At 48.7% G+C, this 12,695-nt stretch overlaps 1 protein-coding gene across 2 annotated transcripts in view; it reads right to left on the reverse strand.

Annotated features, from left to right (window-relative positions):
- Window positions 1-951: 951 nt before the first annotated feature.
- IGF2BP1 (insulin like growth factor 2 mRNA binding protein 1) overlaps window positions 952-12,695 on the reverse strand; it is a 48,200-nt gene continuing 36,456 nt past the window's right edge. For both annotated transcript variants that reach the window (XM_061391468.1, XM_061391467.1), the window contains exons 12-15: window positions 12,236-12,310; window positions 11,394-11,525; window positions 10,860-10,973; window positions 952-7,827 (exon numbers count right to left, since the gene is read on the reverse strand). In XM_061391468.1, coding sequence (XP_061247452.1) covers window positions 7,735-7,827; window positions 10,860-10,973; window positions 11,394-11,525; window positions 12,236-12,310 — 414 coding nt within the window. In that variant the 3' untranslated portion in view covers window positions 952-7,734. The remainder of the gene's footprint in view (window positions 7,828-10,859; window positions 10,974-11,393; window positions 11,526-12,235; window positions 12,311-12,695) is intronic.

A 12,695-nucleotide genomic window follows, 5' to 3' on the forward strand; every position in this document is an offset into this window, starting at 1 on the left:
GCAGGAGACCCTGGTTCAAATCCTGGTTCAGGAAGATCCCCTGGAGAAAGGATAGGCTACCCACTCCAGTATTCTGGCCTAGAGAATTCCAAGGACTATACAGTCCATGGGGTTACAAAGAGTTGGACACAACTGAGTGACTTTCAGTCACTTTCACTGCTATATAGAGCTTCCCCTAAGGCTTGAGAATCATGCCCCAATATCTACCCAATTATTTGGGAAGGCACTATAACAGCAACACTGAAACTAGTCCAGTGACCTCATCCCACCCCATCCAGAATCACTATGCAGAGGACGAGAGTAAGTGTGGTATCAGTATACTTAGTAAATACTCCCCACTGTCCCCTGTGGAAGTCAAGGTTTCACTGATCTGCTCGGTATCTGGGGCTGCTTAAAAAAGTGGGAGGGACAGTTCTTAGTGTGTTCATTCTACCCCAGACTTCTAAGGGTAGCCACATCTGTCCACTCAGAAGATAACCTGCTTGTGTGCTTAGTCGCTCAGTAATGTCCAACTCTTTGCAGCCCTGTGGACTGTTGCCCACCAAGCTCCTCAGTCTATGGTATTCTCCAGGCAAGAATACTAGAATGAATAGCCATTCCCTTCTCCAAGAGATCTTTCCAACCCTGGGATGGAACCCCAGTCTCCTGCACTGCAGGCAGATTCTTTACCTTCTGTGCCACCAGGGAAGCCCAAGATAACCTGGAATGACATGACACTTTAAATGGGGAGCTGTTCCTCTTTTAAGGAAAAGGCTGGACCAAGAATCAGGAGAGCCAAGTCAGGGTCCAGGTTGTCTTGCACAAGGGTGTCCCTCCACCCATCTAGTCTTCAGAAAGGAAAAAAAGAGAGGGCAAGGTCACAGTAGATGGTGACTGAGCTCCCTTCCACGAACCCTCCCCTCTCAAGGCCATCGGCATCATTTTTCTTACGGTAGGTATCAGGAAGAACAGCTGCAACTCCTCTGCAGACGTTACCCAACATTTTTAATAGTGAAGGCCTTATACCAACATGCCAAGGGAATAAAGAGCAAGGCACCATTTAAAAGCCACTCTTGTTTTACTATCCTGTAAATTTAAGAAAAATGCCTACTTCAAATCTGAGTGACTCTGGTCCCTGGAAAGCAAGACTCCACCCCCAGAGGTCTGACCATCTCAGCAACCAGATCCCCCAAACCCTCCCTGAGACATAGACTCTCTCACAGCTTTCAATATAAGTTTCCTTTTATTTTGAAATTGAAACAGCGGAATCAAGTGATTTGTAGCAGAAACAACTTTCATGGGAAAGAAAACTGGAGTGCTCATCCAGCAAAAGAACAAACTCCAAAAAGTCTGAGCCAGCCGCCCCATCTTCCCAGACCAAGCACAGGGCAGATTAAAGAGTGGGAGAAAGGGTACAATCAAAATTTGGTGGTGACGGCTGGCCGATCCCCAGCAAAGTACAATTTTCAAAGTGGCCGCAGTTACAGAACAGGGTCACACAATCACAGGCACAAGTCCCCCCTCCAGTCCCCACCAAGTTTTGCCTTCATAAAAATCACTTTCCACTTTCCTAAGTGATGTCTCAGGACTGAACATGATTCACTTTGCCTCAGGAGAAGGGACTCTCTTATTCTGGTTCCTGGGATCAGGATCAACATGTTGGAGTAAGGGGAGGATTCAAGTGGTGGTAGAGAATGTTTATTCCTCCTGCTAACTCATTATCTGCTGAAATTCATTCTGAACACCTTTACACTGCAGTAGGTTACAGAAACTTGACACAAAAGGGTTGCAAGTGCCCCCCGCCCTCGCCCCCACCCTCCACAGGTTGAAACGCTGAGTCCAGACTTCAGCACCGCCACACACACAAAGCCTTTGTTCCGTGGGGCTGAGTGAAGTCACCTGGCTGAGAAGCAACAGGGAGAGCACAGACAGGAACTCACTGACAGGAACAAGGTGCGGGGTGGGGCAAGCCAGGGGGGCAGACTGCAGAAGCTGTACCTGTTAGAATAGCACATTATCTTAGACCAGGTGCAGAAAATTGCCAAAGAGTGAAACTTATTTGTGGGGGAAAAAAAGAGAAATGTTTAGGGAATTAAAACAATCCAGCGGTCACTGGAAAATGTCTCCCTCTTAAGAACTTTTTTTTTTTGGCTTTTTTTTTTTTTTAATTTTTTGGAAAGTATTTTTAAGGTAATATTTTTTTTCCTTTGGAAAAAGAAATCTTTTTCCCCCCCTAATCTAAGCAAGTGGAGTTGCCACTACCTAATTTCTCTCTATTGTCTTGCTAAGAGGTAGATAAAACAAAAGTGAAATGGGGCTTCTATGAGGAGGTCCATTAGAGGGTGGGGAGGGGCTGGGATCGCCCAGTGGAACTCCCCGACTACAAAGGCTCCTGACGACCAGAGGACAGGCCCTCGGCCTCTCAGGATAAGGGATCCTGCTCCACCTCCAGAGCCCACCGTCCCTGTGAACACTGGGAAGGGGTAGAGAGGTGGAGAATCTCAGAGAAACCCTGTTGAAGACGTCTTAACTTCGGCTTCCCCAGGCTTCCTGGCTGTGGGGCTGAGTGGCCGGTTCCAGGCCAGGCCCCACATCACACCTCCTGGCAGCCTCCTCCGGTAGAAGACAGGAGGCTGCCCCGCTCTGGTAGGAGACAGGAGGCCCGTCCTCTCCGCCCCCTCTGGTGCAGCAAGATATGGCAGGTGAGAGCAGGGCAGGCTGCAGGGAAGAGGTGAAGCAAGGGTCCCCAGGCCGAAGAAGGCAGAAAGGGGGGCCTAATGACCAGTCCTCTCAACCCAACCAATGAGTATCTAGCAGGTATGCCTATTCCTCAAGGACAAACCTTCTGTGGCACAAGCTTCAGCTCACTCCTCCTGGCTGGGATCCACCCCCTCACTCACCAGTCCCAGCCCTCGTTCTAATCTCACTGTGAGGATTGAGGTAGTTAATCCATTTATACTCGTAGCATCCATCATCTGTGGTTACTCAAAACACATGCCCCGAGGAGCTTCCTGCTATTTCACTTAAGAAAAAAATTCTTTTGTCTCGTCCATCCAGATTCAACCAGACTAAGGCACCAGTAATGGTGCCATCAGACTGTGCCCCCAAGGAGGTGCACAGGGCTGAGGGTCAGGGCTGGGGCTCCGGCCCTCACCCTCTGAATCCACCTTCAGTCATGAGGCCTCCTCCCTGTCCTGTACCCCAATAGAGAAGCCTTATGTATCCAAAAGAAAGAAACTGCAGTTTTCAGCTGGTGTTGCCCTAAGTCTGAATACAAGAGAAAAGCCCTGCCTCTAAATCGCCAAGAGTTTGGAAGGGAAATGGCTTCATGTCCCCTGGCACCGAGGATCCTTCTTCCATCTTCCTGCAGTTACAGGGGCAGGCTGTGCTGTTCTCCTCCTACCGGTTTTCAACAAATAGGCTAGGCGAAAGTTGGCATGTTTTGAACATCAAAGCCTCTAGGATCTCCGCATCAACACTTCAGGGGAAGGAGGCCCCCACCCTTGAGTGAGAGAAAGGAGGGAAGGTGGAGTAGAGGCAGAAGCTCGGCGGTCCCTGGGGGCTCTGTGAGGTAGTTACGCGGCACCGCTGTTCCCAGTGTGGCAGAGAGCATGTCTGGGGTGGGAGGAGGGGAAGGCACCCTGGAGAGTTAACTGAGGCCCCTCCTCGTTGCCAGTCTGCCAGGCCTGAAGAGAACTCGCGGTGCTGTCTCTGCAGTGGGGGCGAGGGATGGAGCGCAGCCTCACAGGGAGGAGCCCCAAACCCCTCTCCTTCCCCAAAGTGCAACCGGAGCCAGTGGACCCCTTCTCAGCTCCCTGTGCCTTGGCACGTACCGCCCCCACATCCCCCAGGAGCCTCAGAAGGGAAGGGCCGGGTCTTTTAGCCCATACAGTTCCCAGGACCTCTCCCCCTCTCAGACAGCCCAGGTACGGGTTCAAAGGATGGTTATTGCTTTGATTCAGAGATGGCGTCTCTCACAGCCTGTCTTTGGCACAGGGGAAAATGGACACACAGAACCAACTGGAGGGCTCCCCTCCAGTGTTCTCTGGGTTTTACATGGGGTCTCTTCTGCCAATCGTGAGGCATAATTTAACAGAATAGCCCCCACTGGTCCCAGAAGCGGAGAGCTCAGGGTAAAGGAAAAGAAGACTGAGAAAGGACCGAGAGGAGCGCAGGTAAGAGTAGAAGGTGATGAAACTCCCTGTCCCTAAAAACGGCTCTCTCCTCCCCAGGCCCCTCTGAGGAGCCAAGTCCACAACCCAAACCGCAAAAGGCAACCAGACCCTCACGGGCCATTGGGTGTCACTGTCAGATGCAGCTTCAAAGTCAGGGAATCAAACCATTTTGGTTTTTTCATGTGTTCCACAGAATTAAAAAATACATCCTAAAAGTGATGGTCTTTTCTTAAAAATATATATGTAGCTCACACACATATCAGAGCACAGAAGTTGTTTTTTAAAAGTCACTCTTTTCAGATCATCCAAATCTCTCAAGTGCATTTCACATTAACTTGTTATCTCACCAAGGATGGGGACATGGAGGTGATGTGCAGGGGGCGGAGTTGCCCCAAGACCTTGCCCAGAGGTCAAAGGTGGAACCACCAAGACAAGCCCTTTATCCTGCTAAACCTTAACCACCAAACCATATTCCTTTGTTTTCCGGTAGCGTAACATGCACAATTTTCCTGCTGGGCAAATATCAGCCATGCCGAATCCAGGTTTGACAGTCCCTTGCCACACTCCTGGTCTCTTCTGGGAGCTGAACCAGCCAGAGGGAAAGGATGTGGGCTGCAGGTGTGATGGGAGCAGGATCCCAAGGAAACTGAACACTGCAACAATCACATTTCAGGTACTGTGGGGGGTTTTATTCTGATGGCAGTTTTGAACCAGATATCAAAGCATGCTTGCTGCTGGAAATTCACCTTAAATCACTAAATGGCCGATGTCTGAAGTTATCTGCTTCATTTTGGAATAAAGCATATAGAGCCAGAAATATAAGTTGGGAGACCCTTTTCTGTGGTTTGGACAGGTGGGAAGCTTAATTAAACTGGCCTGGTATCATCTCTAAAGGCTTTCCTGCTTCCTCCTCTTTGGGGCAGACAGTTCTGGAGGTCTACAAAGGAACGTCATGGGAAGAAAGTAACAAGACACCAATGAGGCAGGAACCCGTCCCCAGCTACATTCCCAAATCCCTTGCCCCTCCTTGCCACCCACCATCCTGAATCAAGGATTTGTAAGTGTGGGTCCACTGTTAGAATCAATCATATCAATTGAAAGAAGATGAGGAGACAGAAGGGCCAGTTATCTGTTCGTCCCTTGGTCTACTGATAAAGACCAAAAATGGCAAGATGGGACTGAAATGAATTAAGTCACGATAAATGAAAAGCACTGCACGGCAAGCCGGGTGGACCTCTCTCAGGACGAGAGGGTGGCTTTGTCTCTTCCACCAATGGAATCTTGGCTCCCATATTTTTAGAGAAGTATACATTTTTTTAAGGGTATGTTTTTTAGTTATTATTTCTCTCCTCGATAAAACGGAGGCAATACTTTAAAATATCTCAACAGCACCACTGGTGGGAAAAAACAACCGGGGTGCCCTTTAACCAAAGGGGGGAGGGGAGACCACAGGCCAGCTGTTGGAGGCTGTTGCTTCGCCCTTGGGGCCACAGCTCTGCTGGGCCTGTCAATCTCATCAGGCAAGGTCTTCCTGGGAGAGGTGGGTGGCTTAGAGATCAGAGCCTGGCCCTGGGCTCTCTCACGCCTGGGCCTTCCCTCTGGGCCCAGCCTCCCTCCAAGGGGCAGCGCCGGCTGCCTTTCCCACAGGGCCTGTTCTCCATAGAGACTTCCTAAAGAGTTACACTGGCTCATGTTGTAAGAAATTATGAAACATAACTTTCTCATTTTTTTCTTTTCATTAAAAAAATAAAATATTCAAGACTATCAGCTTCTCTTTTGCTTTGCTTTTCTTTTTTATATAAAATATCAGCAAGCCGCAAAGAAAAAAAAGATTAAAAAAAAAAAGAGGTGGGGGGAACAAAAAGGAAAGTAATTGCTGAGGTAACTTCATACCTTGAGGTAGTTTACTTCGCGCACAGCATTACCTGACTGACTCCGCCCACATGTCATGGTTGTCTGGTTGTTACTGTTGTTGCAATGTTGCAAGGAGGGGAGTCCCGAGCATGGGCTCTTCCACACGCAGAGGCCTTCCTCCCTTCCCAGCACACTGGATAGCATTGTCCAAGGCAGCTAAAGTGCACCACCTGGCTAATATGCACTGACGATCAGCACACGAGGAGGGGAGGCCAAACCTCATTTAACTGACGGCTGCTGTCTTCCACGAGGGCTGAACTTAAAATGGGACCTTACTGAGCCTGGAAAATTAATAAATTAAGCTTGTTTACCCTTTTGTGCATAATGCTGCTGGTATTTTGAATTTTGTTTCTTTTAGGCACACATAACATCACACCGACGACTCGTGGAGGCAGAAACCATCAGTTAAATACGCCTCTAGGATAAACACAGAAGCAAATAGTCTCCGATTTACTGAATATTCATAATAGATGCCAAATGATGGACTTCAGCTTTTGCAGGAGCTCAGGGTCGGGTTGCACATCCCACCACCACCAAGGGAACAGTGCCGTGGTGGGGGAGTGCCCCGCAACCCCCGCTTCTGGGAGCCAGCCCTTAGGAAAGCACATGGCCAGCGTGAGGGCACAGTGGCAGCCTTTGGGGCCACTCAAGTCCTCCATGGAACTGAGACTTTATCAAGGGGAGTTAGGCTCCCCTTCCCAGTGCTCGTATCCAATCATTAAAATAGACTTTAAAAAAATATAAAATCTGCCTGAGAATGGCAGGAATCAGGGACAGTACAGTGGTCAGCCCCTGTCCCGCGGAGCAGTCAGTACCACCCATGCGCTCCTGGACACGACGTGGGACTTTCATGGTTAGAGGGACATGAACAGGGCAGGAATCTTGGTGGGGAAGCCCCGACCGTGCGGGCAATTTGAACTGCACCAGTTTCTTAAGGTGGTGATCTGGAATCCATCAGCCACAAGGGCACTCCTTTTAAACGTGGATTACTATATATTTTAATCATCTGTCTCTCCCATTCTTTATTACTCGCTGTTCCTATAGGTTGGTTAGGAAGGGACTGGAATTAATCTACAGATGCCGATGTGTCTTTTCCCTTCGAGTCAATAATATACACAAAGCAATGCATTGGTTCCCACTTTTGCCAGTAGCAGAAAGATGAGCTAACCAGTGTGAATACAGGAAGAGGTTATGTCAGGGCACGAGAATAGAGGTATTTTAATCAATAAACCAAGGAGGAGAAGGCTGGAAGGGCTTTAGGGTCAAGAAGTAAATCATCCTTTGAGATTGATTAAAACACCCCTCTGCATGTTTTAAAAACCTGAAGGAAATTTTATTTCTCTTCCCACTGGGGTCTGACCAACCCTCTCGATGAGACCTGGAGAACTTAAAACAATCCACGTTTAAAAGCACCCTGAGCTAGAATTTCCAAGGTGACACCCTCAGGGATGGGCAGTGTTGGGCCAATTGGTTGGGTGTTTGGGGCTGAGAGATCAGGGTTCCTCACTGGAACAACTTTCTCAAGCACGTGGGCAAACCTGATCTACATCCCGGCCCAAGTGTCCCTGATTCCCGCTCATTCTCAGGCCTGCGGGGGAGATCATGCTCTCGATTTCGGCCTGTTGTCCTTCAGCCGACATGATGGGGGTAGACGTGAAGGGGCTGGTCACTTCCTCCGGGCCTGGGCCTGGTTACTCTGTCCCTTTTGGTGCAGCTGTTTGACTTGGGCCAAGATGTCTCGTATCTTCCGCTGAGCCATCTGCACAGAGAACACGTGAGAGTGAGGACCTTCAAAGGTGGGGAGAGACAGCCCTACTGGGGAGACAGGCCACTGGGGTTTGGATCCTGGCAACAAAGAGATCACATGGGACTTAAAAGAAAGGTAAGAGAAGGCTGAGGGTTACAGTGACAGAAAGTTTGCCTCTGAGCAGACCCTGAGCACCCACTGGATTCATACAGGGGAATGGAGGAGAAAAGCAGTATAAAGTCATTCATCAGAATTTAAAACATGACCAAGCTGACACATGTTTCTGAACTCAAGGGGGCACTCCCTAAGTTTCCAGGAGTATGTGTTGTCAGGAGGTCAAAAATCAGAAGGCCTTGTCACCAATCACAACTCCACTATGCATTTAAATATCCTGGGAAAGGGGATGAAATGGAATAACCAAAAGGAAGTGAAGTAAGCTCCACCGTGACAGTGGAGAAAACAAAGGACCAGTATCTTTAACTCTTTGCTTCTTAAAAATTTCTTCCCTATGAACAAAAGTTTGGTGAGCGAAACCAACTGTCAACTGTGATTCACTTGACAGAAAAATACTAGAATGTCTGCTTTCCATAAGATAAGTGACTGATTTTCTTGGTTAAAGAGAAAAGTTGGTCTACGTTGGAGAACGAATTTGGAGTCGATATTTTTAAATGTTAATGCCTCCTGTCAGCCCTGTGCATAATGTTTTACAAAGTTTTTCATTTAGTTCTCATTCTAACCAACAAAAAATACCCCCCTTCAGTATTTAATACATCCTGGCTCTTCTGCATCCCTGAATACATCATTTACTCTCTTAACCTCATGTTCCTCATTTGTACCATGAGGTTGTTATGAGGATGACATGAGTTAATAGAGACCACACAGAATGGTGCCTGGTGTGGCAGGAGCACCCACAAACCTTAAGATAGTTTTTGTGGCTATTCAGTTCAGTCGCTCAGTCGTGTCCGACTCTCTGCAACCCCATGAATCCCAGCACGCCAGGCCTCCCTGTCCATCACCAGCTCCTGGAGTTCACTCCAACTCATGTCCACTGAGTCCATTGAGTTGGTGATGCCATTCATCCTCTGTCGTCCCCTTCTCCTCCTGCCCCCAATCCCTCCCAGCATCAGGATCTTTTCCAATGAGTCAACTCTTTGCATGAGGTGGCCAAAGTATTGGGAGTTTCAGCCTTAGCATCAGTCCTTCCAACGAACACCCAGGACTGATCTCCTTCAGGATGGACTGGTTGGATGTCCTTGCAGTCCAAGGGACTCTCAAGAGTCTTCTCCAACACCATAGTTCAAAAGCATCAATTCTTCGGCGCTCAGCTTCCTTCACAGTCCAACTCTCACATCCATACTGCTAAGTCACTTCAGTCATGTCCGACCCTGTGCGATCCCACAGACCGCAGCCCACCAGGCTCCCCCGTCCCTGGGATTCTCCAGGCAAGAACACTGGAGTGGGTTGCCATTTCCTTCTCCAATGAATGAAAGTGAAAACTGAAAGTGAAGTCGCTCAGTCGTGTCCGATCCTCAGCGACCCCATGGACTGCAGCCCTCCAGGCTCCTCCGTCCATGGGATTTTCCAGGCAAGAGTACTGGAGTGGGTTGCCATTGCCTTCTCCATCACATCCATACATGACCACTGGAAAAACTATAGCCTTGACTAGATGGACCTTTGTTAGCAAAGTAATATCTCTGCTTTTCAATACACTATTTGGTCAGAACTTTTCTTCCAAGGAGTAAGTGTCTTTTAATTTCATAGCTGCAATCACCATCTGCAGTGATTTTGGAGCCCAAGAAAATAAAGTCAGCCACTGTTTCCACTGTTTCCCCATCTATTTCCCATGAAATGATGGGACCAGATGCCATGATCTTCGTTTTCTGAATGTTGAGCTTTAAGCCAACTTTTTCACTCTCCTTTCACTTTCAACAAGAGGCTTTTATTTCCTCTTCACTTTCTGCAATAAGGGTGGTATCACCTGCATATCTGAGGTTATTGATATTTCTCCCGGAAATCTTGATTCCAGCTTGTGCTTCCTCCAGCCCAGCATTTCCCATGATGTACTCTGCATAGAAGTTAAATAAGCAGGGTGACAATACACAGACTTGACGTACTCCTTTTCCTACTTGGAACCAGTCTGTTGTTCCATGTCCAGTTCTAACTGTTGCTTCCTGACCTGCATATAGGTTTCTATTAATGGCTCCCAAAGGACTGTCAGAGAAAGTTGCTACGCCACGCTGGGGTCTGGGTTCCTGTTTGGCCCTTGATTTCACAAGCAGCCTCAGGTGGGCCACAAACCTGCTGTGACAGGCTTATCCTCTGGAAATGGAAGCAGTGGCTTCCAATAGCCTTCACAGCCTTCCAGCTCCAACAATAGGGGGTTTTAGGAAAACCCCACTAGTTTCAATCATCCTGTAACCTGAATCTGATATTTGCCCTCCTTTCTAGACTCTGGGGTCAGTCCCAATGCTGGGCACTGCTGACAGGCTCACTGGAAGCAGCACAGAAATGGATAGTGAGTGCCAGGATGAGACCAGGAGACTGGAAGAACTGGAAGCAAGGATGGAGCAGTGGTTCTGGGAAAGGTGAAGGAAATGCACTGGAAAAGGGCAACCCATGGTGTTACCCCACAAACAAGACTGGGCAGTGGCTAAGACCCATTTCTCTTCTCCAGTGCAAAAGAGAAGGACCACGTGGTTAGACGACAGCGAAGACTATCAACATATAACATACGACATGTAACATTAACAGTTACTGTACATAACATATACCCACGAAAATAGTCAAATCATTGTCCCTACAGTCTTTTTTTTTTAATTTTATTTTATTTTTAAACTTTACAATATTGTATTAGTTTTGCCAAATATCGAAATGAATCCACCACAGGTATAAGTCCCTACAGTCTTAAGAGGGAATAAGACATCTACACATCACACCCTATACCTGGAAGAGAAGAGTGACCCAGGCCAGAGGCAGGCAGAGTCCTGCTCCTCTGATCCCCAGGTTCCTGCCACCCTCCTGTGATGGGGGAGTGCCATATGTACCTGGCTGGCATAGAAATGCCCAATGATCTTGACGATGACCTGGTCGTTCTCATCAGGGGTCTGGTCTCTTGGCACCACCACCTCAGCTGCTGTCAAATTTTGCAGCTCATTCACCTGGGGGCAGAGGCGGGAGCAGGACAGATCAGAGAGGTGCTTGAGTGCTGACGGTGTCAAACATGGATGGCAGTGGAGGGAGGGGAAAGAAGTTTAGTCACTAGCTGGTAGAAACTGCAGGATTCAGGAGCTGAGCTTGGAGAGTAGAATCAAGTAAAGGGGCAAAGGGCAAGAACTAAGATTGAGCAGACCTGGAAGATCCCCTGGAGAAGGGAATGGCCACCCACTCCAGTATTCTTTGTCTGGAGAATCTCACGGACAGAGGACCCTGGCACGCTACAGTCCATGTTGCAAAGAGTCAGCACAACCAAGTGATTCACACTCAGAGATCACTCAGGGTGGGGAAGTAGGGGGCCAGGGCAGAGCTTTCAGGTTCAGGGACTAACATCCAGAGCTTTCAACCTGACCCTCATGGCTCACCGTCTTGCCACCTTTGCCAATGACCCGGCCGGCTGCTGACGCTGGCACCCGGATATGGGTCTCCAGCTTTACTTCTTCCTTGGGACCAAAGAAGTTCTCCTCCTTGAGTTTTCCATAAATTCTTCCCTGAGCCTGGGCAAAGGAGGTCTTTGTTATGTTGGCAGTACACATATGTATGACAAAAGGGAAGCTCCCCACGCCCCACTCCCTCGTGAGGGGTAGATCACCACCTAGGACAGGTGACGTGAAAGGTCCACAGCCCTGACCTGTCAACACTCCTTCTGCTCACTTGTAACACTAGGAGGCCTGGGCAAAGTAACTGAATATGAATACATAACTCCCCAGGCGAATACAGTACCTAAATCACAAACCAGACCTAAGGGGTCTGGGAGGCTTGCATGGACTCAGACAAGCAGTGAATGGCAAGTCAAGCCCTGAGTGGCAGCTGGAGGAGTCACTCAGTGGCCGGCTGCTGGTCACTGTACACAGCCTAAGGCTGTCCCCATTCTCCATCCCTCCCTAGACCAGAACAAGTTACTTTATTAGCTCTTTGGCTGTCTGTCAGAAGTCCGAGACCCTAGGAACGTAGCAGGGACATAAAGGAGAGAAGAGCCTTCCTTAGTCATGACAGCAGAGGGCAAGGAGACGGCCTTCCTTTCCGTGTGCCTATTCACTCTCAGGAATCAGAGAGGGAAGGCAATAGAATGCAAGTTGGATGTCAGTCTGAAAGCAGCTGTGCAGCCCCGAATTTACAGGGAAGCTTAAAATCTGATGCAGATTTGCACTCCCACACAAACTTGATTCCCCTGGGTCCTACTCGAAAAAAGAATAAAGATCAGAACCTTGAACTGGGCTTCTGGGGGTCCAGTGATGATGACCATACGAACTTTGGAGTCTGGAGTTTCAGGAGGAGCAATCTACAAAGCAAACACTGGTCACAGATAAGCCCTCTATCGCCCTCTCCTCCAGAACCCTACCAACACCCTGCTTCCACTTCCCACTTCTGATGGCCAAGAGAGTGAAGAACAAAGACCCCGCACCCAAGGCTATTGCCCCTGTGCCAAAACTCTTAGGAGGGCACAAGTGCATTTGTTTCTTGACGTTTTCTAAGTAGGGCCTCCCTGCTCACCACCCAGAGGGGTTCAGTTGAGTCCTGCTAAGAGGTACCCCTGGTGGTGGTGGCAGTACAGGGGAACAGACTGATCTCCTAGAGAATCTCTGGGAGCCCTTATTCACCAGAGAACATATACTCCATTTGACCAAAATCCTCAGACCACTAAAACCAGTGGCTTTAGACTTGTG

Source organism: Bos javanicus, chromosome 19 (genome assembly GCF_032452875.1).
Source record: "Bos javanicus breed banteng chromosome 19, ARS-OSU_banteng_1.0, whole genome shotgun sequence".
NCBI lineage: Eukaryota > Metazoa > Chordata > Mammalia > Artiodactyla > Bovidae > Bos > Bos javanicus.